This window comes from Anser cygnoides, chromosome 15 (assembly GCF_040182565.1).
Source record: "Anser cygnoides isolate HZ-2024a breed goose chromosome 15, Taihu_goose_T2T_genome, whole genome shotgun sequence".
NCBI classification, from domain to species: domain Eukaryota; kingdom Metazoa; phylum Chordata; class Aves; order Anseriformes; family Anatidae; genus Anser; species Anser cygnoides.
This window is the reverse complement of record NC_089887.1, coordinates 3,244,311-3,256,460: the sequence shown is the minus strand read 5'-3', so window position 1 is coordinate 3,256,460 and position 12,150 is coordinate 3,244,311. Positions and strand designations below refer to the sequence as shown.

The 12,150-nt window shown below is 57.5% G+C and overlaps 1 protein-coding gene across 7 annotated transcripts in view; it reads right to left on the bottom strand.

The window, feature by feature from the left end:
• PEMT (phosphatidylethanolamine N-methyltransferase) overlaps nt 1-12,150 on the bottom strand; it is a 40,289-nt gene that overhangs the window by 9,640 nt on the left and 18,499 nt on the right. For all 7 annotated transcript variants that reach the window (XM_066977696.1, XM_066977693.1, XM_066977690.1 and 4 more), the window contains 2 exons: nt 8,309-8,424; nt 1,502-1,647 (listed from right to left, as the gene is read on the bottom strand). In XM_066977696.1, the coding sequence (XP_066833797.1) occupies nt 1,502-1,647; nt 8,309-8,424 (262 nt within the window). The remainder of the gene's footprint in view (nt 1-1,501; nt 1,648-8,308; nt 8,425-12,150) is intronic.

Genomic DNA, 12,150 nt, shown 5'->3' with positions numbered 1-12,150 from the left:
CTCTGCTGCCAGCAGGAACCACACTGAACATCGTTCTCAGCTAAGAGTCTGGGGGCTCGCTGGAGCCGAACGCCAGCTTTTGTTCCCAGGACGGATGCTCCCGGCACCTCCCGCCCCGCAAGCGCTGCGGTGGCTCGGCTCTGCCCTGCCGGCCCCGTCACGTTCCAGCTGGCAACGCTGGCCCTGCTCCCTGCTGCGTCACGCCGGGCTCGGCACGAGCCATTGTGCGGGCCGGAGCAGCAGTGCCCGATGCGGGCCACCACCGCCCGCCTCCTCCCTTCCCCGGGGGGCACTGCCAGCCGTGCCAAAACAGAGGGGGCCGAGCGCTCCCTGCTTACGCCGAGCCTGACTCACTCGTTTGCTTTTCCCCAGCGGTTCAAGCCCAGTGGGTCCTCCTGGTCGGCTGAATCAGGCTTTACGTAAACAGCCCCGGAGCTGGCCGGGCTTCAGGAGCGCTCAACCAGCTCCGGCCGGTGGGTGCTCCTGTGCTCGGCCTCCCCGGACACGTCTCCACGCACAGCATCGCCCCCGGGGGCTGCGGGCGAGCTGGGAGGGAGCCGCAGCCTGGTGGCTGGGTCCAGGGGTGCAACACGGGGCCAGGAGCACCCACGGTGAGAGCCCACGATCAGGAGTGCTGGGCTCTATTTCTGGCGGCGGGATCTTGGCCAACCCAACGCGTTTCTTCGCGACTCCACTCGAAACCAGGAAGGCTTATTACCTCCCTCTCCTCTTCCTGGAGACGCTGCAGGAGCTAATTGAATTTGGTTTGTAAAGCACTTGCAAAAGCACAGCCTAAATGCGGTGTCAAAGCCGGGGCTGTGATTATTCCAGCCAGCGGGAGCTGCCCCTTTCCTTCGATATTTATTGTTCCCGTCTCTATTTTATTTTTATGAATTCCACACATACTGGCATATTTCTAAAGTCAACAATGCTAATAGAATTACTCTCTAAATGTGAAAGCAGGCACAGTGGAAAAAGCCTTTTGCCAGAAAGCGGCAGATAAAAGGATCTGTCAACGGATGTCAGGTTTATTGCAGAGGGGAAGAGCAAATGAGATCTTGCCTGAACGCGTGTCAGGCGGCTGGGGGCTCAGCGCAGGGCGCCTGGATGGCTCATACCTCTCCTTCCTCCTCTTCCTCCTCCTCCTCCTCCTCCTCCCCACCATGCGGCGGCTGTGCAGGTGCTGGCCTGCTCACGAGCTCTGCCCTTGGGCCGCCCTTTCTGTAGGACATTTGACCTCCGAGATAATTAGCTGATTTCTAAAATTTCAGGCTCGACACCGGAGGCGATTAGGCTGGCTGTGTAACATCGCTGCACGATCAGCTCCGTGCAAGGTAACGGCGTGGCTACATCACGCTTTGGTATCACACAGCCGAGAACAAACCTAACAGCTCCCCAGAGACAAGGAAGAAGAAATTCACACGGGGCTCTGCCCGACCAAGAGACCCCTGGGAGGACTCAATGAGCTTTCAGGTTCGGCCGTCGAATTTTTCGCGCTTACCTAGGAAAGTCCCGGTGAATCCCAGTGCTAAGAAGCTGGAGATGACAAACAAGGTCCCTACAGCCAAGACGACCAAGCCTGAGTAATAGGCCCAGTGGCTGTCCAAGCCCTCCAGCTTCGGCTGGCTCTTCATGGCTTCTGTGAAGCTGTCAGAGAGACAACAAGGGCTGTTAATAGCGGCGACTCACTGTTAACGTCCCCCCCCTCTGGGAGATGCAGAGCTTTGGGAGAGGATGCTGCCGAGGGAGACACTTCTCAGGGGCCCTTTGACATTTCTCAGGGTCCCCTTTTCCGATGGGAGAAGCAAGCAGCCAAAGGCTGGTGAGCAGCCAGGGCTCGACCTGGGGCACTTATTTTAACTCGCAACCCTTGGTGGAAATGTCCTGGAAATGTCAACCCCACCGAATGCAATATGATGCAAACAATATATATATATATAAAATGCACAAAGATGCCCTCGCAAACCCTGGAGGCTGCGATGCCTCAGCACGGGAGCTGGAGGCCTGGGGAACAATCCGCCGGGTTATCTCATGCTCCCACCCCCGTTCCTCTCCACCAAAATATTTTGCAGCTTTCGTGCGCTCGCCACGTGCCCAGGAGTGATTCACGGCTGAGGCCTGACAGTCAGGGGGAGGACTGGAGCAGCGAAAGGAAAATACTGGATCCACGCATCGTCAAGCGCGAGCCGCGCTTCTCGGCTCCAGGCTCAGGCAGGCATTTCGGGTCTGACCTTCCAAATGCTTGTTTGTGAGCGTAATATCTGTGACCCCCCCCTGTCCTGGGCCACCCGAACTTTGCCCAGGAGCAGGGCTTGGCAGGCCTGGCGCCTCGCATAGCTCCAGTGAGAGCGGATGGCTCCAAACAAGATAACGCCATGATTCAGAACTGCCCGTTAATAACAGCGAGATGAGATAACAGCCCCACGGAGCTGCGTGCAGCGCCTCTCCACATGCTGCTGACACACGAGGTAGGAAACTCGGAGCTTTTTTTTTTTTTTAATGAGCACGCTGGAGGCTGAAATTCAAGCGGATTAACAGCACTCCTGCGCCCCTGGCCATTGCTGCCTGCCTTTTGCTCCTCGTGCTCCCAGGTCTTCGCGTGGAACAGACCCAGCGGTTTCAGGGCTGCCAGCTTGTGTAATGTTATCTGCGGTGCTCGGGAGGCTTTTTTCCTAACGTCCAGCTCTGCAAGTCTTGCAAATCCCTTGGTTTTCTTTGCTGCCTGAGTTGAAGCTGAGTCCTGCCAAGCCGGCTTACAGAGCCGGGGCTGCAACGCACCTTGCGAAGGCTCAAGGCCGGCTGGCAAGGCACTCGCCAAGCAAAGCCCAGGATGATGCTTAAACCTTACGGTGCACAGACCTGGCTGATACCTCTTTGTTTTCCTTGGAGCTTTTAGGCCCCCACAGCAAGCCGTTTCATCCTTCAGCAAGCACTAGAGCAAAGAAGCAAAAAACAGAATAAAGGTACTGTGCTGGGGAGGGAGCTGGAAGGAGCCTCGGGGAGCTCCTCCATGACCCAGCACGCCTCCCTCTGCTCGCCAGGTTCATCCTGGTTTCGTTTAAAATCAGTGCTGATGGGAAGACACAATCCAGCAGCCTCACAACCCTTCACATCGCATCCCTGACGTTTATTTTTAAATGATATAAGCGACCCCTCTGAGGAAGCCCAAACCTGCGTCCCTGCTACCAGCACTGCCTGGATTTGGATGGGAAGCCCTGCGGGGATATTCCCCTGGCAAAAAGATGTGCAGCTATGGCGTGGTGCTCAGAGGCTGCTTTTTGCTCGGGGTTAGCGGGATTAAGGCTGTCTTGCATCCTTGAAGCTCCCCTATCCTATGCTCGTGACCTGCCTCGGCCTCGGAGTACGAGAAGAACAAACGTGGCTTCGAGAGCGTGACCTGGCCGACTGCAAAAGTAGCGGTGGAGGTTTTGCAACCAGCACGTGACGCCGTTTGCTTTGGCAAAGCCGCCTCCCCTGCTCCAGAAGATGCCATCCTCCCTTTTGACGGGCGGCAGGCCTGCAGGAGCTGCCCTCAGCAGCATGTCGGGCTTAGTCCCCTGCTCTTCGGCTTGCAGCGAGGGAGGGAGGCGTTTGCGCAGAGATAATGGGCCGCCTTGCCCTCCAGTGCTGTTTTCTACCTTCCTAAACACGCTCTCTATTTGCATTAAACATGATGCGCGCTGGAGTTTTCAGGACTGGTAAATAAGCCTTTTAAGCATTTATGATGCTGGGCCACGACGAGCAGCACGGAGCCGCCAGAAAATGCAGTGATCGTGGCATCCGTGCCTGCTCCTGGTGGCAGGGGAGCCCCCCCGGGGGCCGCGGCTCACCCTCCTGGCAGGGGGAGGACGAGGCAGGGGCTGTCCCCGTCGCGTGGCACGAGTCCTGCGGCCACCCACCATCGGTCCCTTTCTCCATGTGCCTCTGAGTCACGTTCGTCACAGCGTTTATTTCTGGCTGTGCTGCAAGGCAGCGTCCCGGCTCGGCACCCGAGAGGACGCCGCTTGCAGCCAGGCTTTGTCCCGGTACCTGGAAACGCTTTTGTGCGCCGAGCGGAGCGACTGCCGTGGGGAGGAGCTGCCCTCTTCCCAGGCAGGGACGGATGGGCTGTGACCTACTTTAATCGCATCCCCGGCTGCTGTCACGAGGATGCCTGCGATCATGGGGTAGAGGGGGCCTGGGGGGTGCCCCCCCAGCTTTGGGGAATGGAAATGGGGGAAACAGGGCCTCCCCCAGCATCTCCCCACATGTACCCGCCGGTTTGCCAGCACAAACACCAGCGGCGCCCGCTCCCTGCCCCGGCCAAAAAGCCCAAATCCACCAGCTCTGGCCCAACTGGGAGATTTGGATGATTCCCTGAGGGGTGCAAGCTGCCTGCAGGCTGCACAGCCGCCACGTCAGCGGGGTTTGCCCCAAGATGCCAAGGCAACCGGCGCTGTTCTGCCCACCCTTCCCAAAAACAAAGGGCGCTGGCTCAGGCACTCAGCTGTTGCCGCGCAGGCGGTGCCGTGTGGTGGGAATAAACCACATGAACTGGAAAAGCACTCTGGAAATGGCCCCGCAGCGCGGCGACGGAGGTGTCGTACAGCTGGAAGTGGTTTTAACCCGCGGTGTGCTCAGCACCGGGGGCAAGGGGAATCTGCAGCGGGTACCGGGGGCACCGCTCCTCCCGCGGGGATGCGGAGGAGACCCGTGGTCAGGTTTGCACAAACAGGAGCTTATATTGCGAAAACAGAAAGCGAACCAAACCTGCAGCCCAAATACAGCCCCAAAAGCCACACGGAGCACAAAGCAATGCCTGGAAATTGAGAGAGGAGCTGAGCTTTTCAGGTCTCTGGGCCTCTCTCGGTGGCACACAGCGACCACATTTTGTAACCCCTTTCCTGCAAAGCAGGGCAGGGACCTCATCGAGCAAACTGGGTCGCTGCTGCAGCGCTCCCTTCGCCCGATCCCCAAAATCAGCCTGAAAACTGGGCAAGTGCAATTGGGGCAGAAGCGGGCCGGGGGCCGGCAGGCAGCGGGAAGCAGCAGTGGCGCAGGCGGCTGCGCGGCATGTCCCCGTCCCCGTGCTGGAGGCTTTGTTCCTCCTGGCAAAAGCAGGCAGCAGGGGGAAAATGGTCCAGCGGTGGCCAGCAGCAAGCACCGCTGCCTGCACGCCGCAACAAAAGACCTCGCTCGTTAAAAAAAGGGAAATAAAGCCTAAAACCATCCCGCCGATACCACCAGCAATTGTTAGCCCGGTCATCATCTTCACAGCTTCTTTTGCCAATAATGACTTTGCCTTTCTGCCAGCGCCAGGGTGGGTGTTATTTAGGTCAGCTGGGGGTTGGAGCAGCTTCTCTCCCTGCCCGGCAGCGGCTCCGTCGGGGACACGAAGTGTTTTGGTCCACCCGGAGCTTTTCCCAGCCACGCTCAGCCTGCTGGCAGCGCGGGTCGGAGGGGACATGGGCTGCTGCAGGCCACGCTCAGTTCCCATCATGAGCGTGGTCACTTCTGCACAAAACATGCCGTGGTAGGTAGATCGATGCCGTTTACAACACAATTGTTCTTGATACCAGATCCAGGAAGTAAACAAGCTGAGCGTAAAAGCAGCACGCTACTGAATGACAGCCGGCCCCTTCCCGGTGCCAAATCTGGTCCCAGGGTGGGTTCTTTCTGTTGCAAAGGTGCTGCCCTTGCTGTGCCTCTGCAGAGCGTGCTTGGACCAAAGGCACCACAACCCCAGACACCCTGAGGGCCTTGCTTTGCATCTGCCAAATCCCCCTTTTGGCACACGTAACACGGGTGGTGCCGTTACAGCTCGGACAAACGCCCCAAGGCCCCGAAGGTGGGCTTCCCACTGTAAGCTCCCTAGGTACAGAACCACCTGTACGTATCTGCTCTGAGACGGGGAGTTTGCAAGAGCACGCAAATGGGAGCAAGGGAGGGCTCCAAAGGCAGCACCCCTGGCTCATTGTATAGTCAGAGCAGGGGAAGATGTCGACAAGGTGGCTAATGCCGGACAGGGACACGGGATGGAAATGTACAGGAGGATAGAGGTGGTCATGTCCCGTGTCACACGGTAACAGCCATAAACACAGCGCAGGTAGGTAGTGCAAAAGTTCAGGAGCTGTTTTCCCTGATAAGAGCCCCGGTGATGGAAGTTCCCTGCTTCTTGCTGAAAGAACACGACTGTCATGAAAATCATCGCTGCACCAAAGCAATTAAGGATGCTTGCCTCGTGCGGTTGACTAAGCAGGTCCCCTCCGGTCACAGGTCACTCTGCATTGCTTCTCAGAAACACGCCGAGGCTGATAACGAAGCTCTGGGCTGGGAAGCACCTAATTGCTTAATAAGCACGGAATATTCTTTTTCTTACAACCAAAGTATCCCTTTGGATGGAAAACTGCCTGAGACCATCGCAGCATCGACCTGGGGACAAGACCAAGGAAGGGCAGGCATCGGAGCTTGCAGCCCAGATGCCAACCTGCAAAGTTTGTCTGCTCTTCCCTCCCTGCCTGCCTCCACCCTTGGCTTGGAGCCTGCCAAAAACACAGCTGTGAAGAGGAAGCGGGTTTTTAAAAACAAAGGAGACACCCCGTGGGCTCCCCAAGCGCTCCCTGGCGGCCCCTGCCCCCAAAACCAAGCCCCCAGGGCATGCAGAGAGGAGTTTGAAAGGCTGGGTCACAGCACTGGGGGTGGAGGGATGCCCTGGGGCCACCCTTTTGCTCGCTCTCGGCAGCTCGCATGCCCTGTGCTAGCAGCCACCGTGCACAGCCCGAGTGCGAGATGCAGCTCGCTCTGCACGGCTGGATCGGAGAAGCAGGAAATCTGCTTCCATCAGTGCAGCCGAGCAGAAGCGACTCGGGAAAAAAAAGATTGAAGGGGAAAGTGAAAGGAGGAGAGCAGGAGAGCTGTGCCCCTCCTGGTGAAAGCAGCCCCTGAGATGGCACTGCCCGTGTCGGAGGATCCACGGGTGCATCTCTGGGCAGCTGGAGCCCAGTTTGGGGCTGGCTGCTGCCTTCACGTGAGAGCAGTGGGCAGGATCACGCCTTCCCAAACAGCACGGCCTCTCCTGGCTGGGGCCGTGGAGGGTTCAAGGAGCTGGGGATGGAGCCTGAAACCATGCCGTGGCTCCCAGGGGAAGGACTTGCCTTGCTTGAATAGCCTGGGGTGCAGTGCTGGGACAGGTCAGGCCTCCTTGACCCTCCCCATCGGTGCCTCACCATGATCCGGTGAGCGCCGCTGCCCCAGGAGCTCAGCAGGACCCCTGGGAGCCGGGATCGTCCCCCCATCAGCTGTGTTTTTAATTAAAGGCCGGACCCAAGGCTTTGCACTGCTTCCCAGACAACAAGCAGCTGTGTCATCCGTGCCTGAGACCGCCGAGACATTCCCCAGCGAAAGCCAAGCATGCCGTGTCACTGAGACATGGGCAGAGCGCACACATGCCCCCCGCACCGCCTGCACTCCATGATGGCCACATTCACCGCGAGCTTTCTTGGGGTTTCTGCAACAAGAAGCGGCGGTGACAAACGCAGAAGGGCAAGGGCAGGTCTCGGTGTCATTTCCAGGAAGGCAGAGCTCTTAAATACATGTGCAAATTCCAGCCTGAGATCTCGGTGCCTGGGAAATTACCCGGAGTACTAAACAACCCATTAGCTCTGACCCTGGCATAATTGAATCTGGAAATTTAGTAGAGAGCCTGCCTCTCCTCACAGCGTTGAAGATAAAGCCTATCAGATCGCAGATAAATTGCTGGCATTGAGGAAATCTTCCGCAGTAAACCTCTCCGCTGCACTCAGAACGTCAGAGGACGTATTCCCATGGTGTAGGGCGCATCAGTCACACAACGCTATTAGCACGGGTAGAGTTTAAACAGATCGCAGATAAGAGTTTGAAGAGGCTGCTCGCTAAGTGCACAGGTAATCCTACTCTCCTGCACAGGAAACGGGGGCTTCTTAAAAACAGGCTTCATCTCGTTTATTGTTTTCAGGAGAAAATGAAAAGATTCTGCTTTTGGGTAAGATCCGTGCTGTGCCAACAGCCTTCCTGCCACACGACTGCACGCAGGGCAGGGGAAACTGCCCCAAGAGTGGGGCAAGAAATGCTGATGCTGACGGTTTGCTCTCCTGACCACAGCCACCTTGTTGCATCCCTCTGCCTGACTGGGGTGTTCCAAACCCCGGAATAAATCTGCTGGCTGGAGGGATCCAGGTAAAACCAACACGCCGGGGCTGGATTCAGCCCTGCAGAGCACACAGCCCTCGTCCCCGTGCCCTGCGGGGGCACCTCTTTGGGTTTCCACAGAGCGGAAGAGTTGGATCCTTACCAGTGGCTCCGCACGCAGTTGAGCATCAGGATAACGGTGCCCAGGCAGTAGCAGGCGGTGTGTGGAGAGCCGCAGACCCGGCTGAGCGCTCGCGTTTTGTGCTCCCATCTCGCCACCTGAAGAGACAGCAGAAAGGGAAAGGGGTGGTTGGAGGCGCCAGGTTGGAGGTGCTCAGCGAGGCTGAGGCTGCCCCGGGGCCACCGAAGCCAACGGGCTCGTGTGATGCAGCCTGGTATTGCCCTCCTGCAAGGAAGGAAAACAGATCCCAGAGCAGGGGACGGACCGCAGGGCCCCCCAGCTCTGATTTTCCAGGTGCTGTGACTTGCACCCAGCCACGCAGACCCTACCAGGCGGGGGCAACCCCTCCCAGCCCTCTTCCAGAAAAATCTGCAGCGCTCCCCCCAGCTCCCTGCAGGTAAGACCTGCCAGCTTGGCACAGATAACTGCATCCCTTGGACGTGCTGAACCAGCTGGCCTTCGTCAGCGCTCAGCAATTTTAGCCATTAAGGACTCGCCTGAGCTCCTCACCCACCTCCCAGCACCACGCACGCTGCTCCGCGACGGCCCCGGCCCCTCGCACGCCAGCAGCATCTCCAGGGATGTGTCAGCATCCCTGCCAGCGCGCTTCCCTCTGGCTGCAGCGTTAAGCCCCAGGTTTTACAGAGCAGCAGAAGCTGACGGCCCCCCGCCCCAAATGCAGCCGAAGAGGTGCCCCCTCGCCCCGGGAGGCTGCTGCGTGCGGGTGGCTGGAGCTGCTCCCCAAATCCGCAGCTCTGGACCCACCCGAGTCACCCCATCCACGACCCTTGCTCCCAACCCGATCAAAATCCCTACGGCCGGTATGTTTTCTACCTTTCCGCATCCCCCAGCAAGCTGCGGCTGGATTTATCGCCTCTTTTAGGTTTCAGGCCCCAAGCTGGGGCCCTCCGCATGGCTCGGATCAGCCCCCACATCCCAAGCACACCCAGGCAATGAGGCGAGAGGCGGGAGCCAGGGGAACGTTTCAACATCAATTTGCTCCTCAGACACGGCCGGCTCTTCATTAGCTTCAAACACGCTCCGCTCCCTCGCACGGAGCCTGGGCAGCTTTGGGGGGCACCAGCAACCCGGCTATTCATCCCTGCTGAGTGCATTTGGTCATTTATTGGCTCCGTTTGAGCAGCGAGCAGGGAAGGGAAGGGCGGCTTTGCAGGCACCGCTCTCTTCCCAGGCTGATGCAGACGCACAAAGTGCCGGTGGCGGAGGGGGGACAGCCGCCTTCGGGAGGGGAGCGAGATGAAAACCTCCGATAAGCAGGGCACCGATTTCGCATGCTGAGAGCTGATTCAATTAGTTATGCAATGATTGCTCCGAAATTACAAATCCACTCATGACAGAGAGAGCTGCTTCACTGCCTTTTCCTGGCTGGTATAAATAGTTTGTATTCTAAATTGAATTTAAAACACCGTGCGTCATGCTGCTGCTAAAACGGGAGCTGCTGTTTGAGCGCTGCGAGAGGGGAAAAAGAAATGCAGGGTGAGTTACCACCTTCGGAAAGTAAAAGAAGTGACCACACAGGTGACTGAGTCACAGCCAAAAAACACGGCCGCGTGCCGGCTATCTCTGCGAGCCTCCTAATTCCCTGGAAATTACTCTGACGGCGCTCGCTCCTGGCTCGCTCCGAGAGCTCAGCAAAGCATCTCAGCCGGTGGCAGAGCTGAGGCTGAAGGCCTCCAGGAGCCATCCAGGCGGCCTCGTAATTACCCTCGCCGCTACGAACGCTCATCTGGGCAGCGAGAGAGCAAGACGGGGCAGAAGGAAGGAGCGTGTTTCGGAGCCCTTCGGGGCACCAGCTGGCTCCGTGCCGCTCGCGGTGCAGCCGAGCTCGTGCTGCATCGTGCAAACTCCCGGCTGGGAGCAAAACACCAACTTGTATTTGGCTGTTGCAGCCTCCAGATAGGACCCAGGACTCTTTTTCCAGGCACGCCACGAGCCCACGCATGAGTCACCAGCAGCAAAGCTGAGCGAGAGCCTGCGTGGAGCCTTCCCGGGGGGCTCCTGCCAGGCCCCGCGCTGGTATTTCGGCTTCCGAACAATTAATTTGTTCCGGTTCTGGTTCTACTCCTCGAGCAGCTAATTAGTTCTGGCTCGGTTCTACTTTTCTAATTTTAGTCATCTGCTCGCTAATATTAGCTCTCGTTCGACCTACGGCTACGCAGCTGGCTTCATGGTTTTATGAAACCATCAGCCGACGTGTTTTTATTTACTGCGCGGTGGACGCGGGATGATTTTGGCACCCTCCGTGGCTGCAGCTATTCCCGGCACGGTGCTTGCTCCCCGGCCAAGGCTGGCAGCCCTCATTCCCACCACCGTGCCCAGGCTGCCCCAGTGAGCACGGCATTGGGATGGGGAGCCCCACGCCGCGCTGTGCATCACGGTGAGCGAGGGAAGGCAGCGCTTGTAGTTTTCCAACCTCCCGGTTTGGAAACGGAGCAACACAAAGCTTCCCGACTTACCCGAGGGTCAAAGCAATAGAAAAAAATTAAGGCTCTTTCTCCAAAGCCCTGTCCGTTCACTTTAGGAAAACTCGCTGATGGCTGTAAGCAGTTTTGGAATGTTTCCCCCATTGCTCGTTATCGAAATAAATCAGCATGCGGATGTGGCTGCAAAGCCGGGCGTGCTCCTGGGCCCCGTGTTCCGCATTTGGCAGGCTGCAGCTCCCAGGGCATCGCTCCCCCCCTGCGTAACGCAGGGCTGCCTTCTCCGAACACGAACCGAGCCATCTCCCCAACCTCTTGGGCGAGCGCGTAAACAAAACTGAAGGCACCGGCACGCATCCCCCGTGGCCGCCCTGCTACGAAGAAGGAAATGTTCTGAGCTCTCTGTTCTTTTTTTGGGGTGGGTAAACCTTCCCGAGCCACCTTGAGACGCGCCACAAATAGCCATTGGAAAAGCAATTTCATCTCACGAGCTTGCCTCCGCCGCTGATCAACGGGAAATGCTCTTCACAGCTTTGTGTGCACGGCAGACCATATCCTCTCATTAATATTTAGTATTTGTTTCAAGGAAATTGATTTATTTATTTTTTTTTGTCTGCCATCCAAGGAAGCTGGCTTTTGAACGTGCTACATTTTAATTTGCTCAACCCCAGCTTTGAAACGGAGACTTTGTTCTGTTTTGCATGACTCCGTTTCTATATCGGGCTTGCCCCAGAGGTAGGGAACGAAACCAGACACCCCCAAGGCTCGCTGTCACGTCTCGATGCTAATCAGCTGGGCCATGTCCTCACGCTGCCCCATTGCCTTAACACCACAACACCGGGTGGGCACTGCTGAATTTAGGCACGCGGCGTGCCTGGCGGGCCGGGATGGATTAGCAGCCTTCTTTCACAAAGGGAAACTGAGGCACCGGAGGGCCGAGGTGTGCAGCTGCTTCCCAGCTCTCTGGGATTGGGGCGGTGAGGCTGTGCCCACGTCCTGGGAAATCCCAGACCCGCTGCCCACTCGGGGAGATGCTCTGCCCACTTCTGGGGACGCTCCTGCCCTGGCCAAGCATAAAAACAGTGAGTGCAGATGTCTGAGCTGGACGTAAGATGATAGTAAATAGGATATGTTGTCCCTATTGTACCCGTCTCACAGTATTAAGGGTTTCATCCCACCATGTAAGGACAAGGAAACAGCCCACCGAGGGACACAAAACTCAAACATTTCACGAAAAGCCTAGAGGAAGAATAATCAGTTCCCCGGAGCATCCGTGCACCCCAGTACCAAGACAATGTGTGTGCATAGAGTGAGCCCTTGATGCGTCGGCAATTCAAACTCAAAAACCTTAAGACAAGAATGACCTAAGCAATTTTTTTAGCT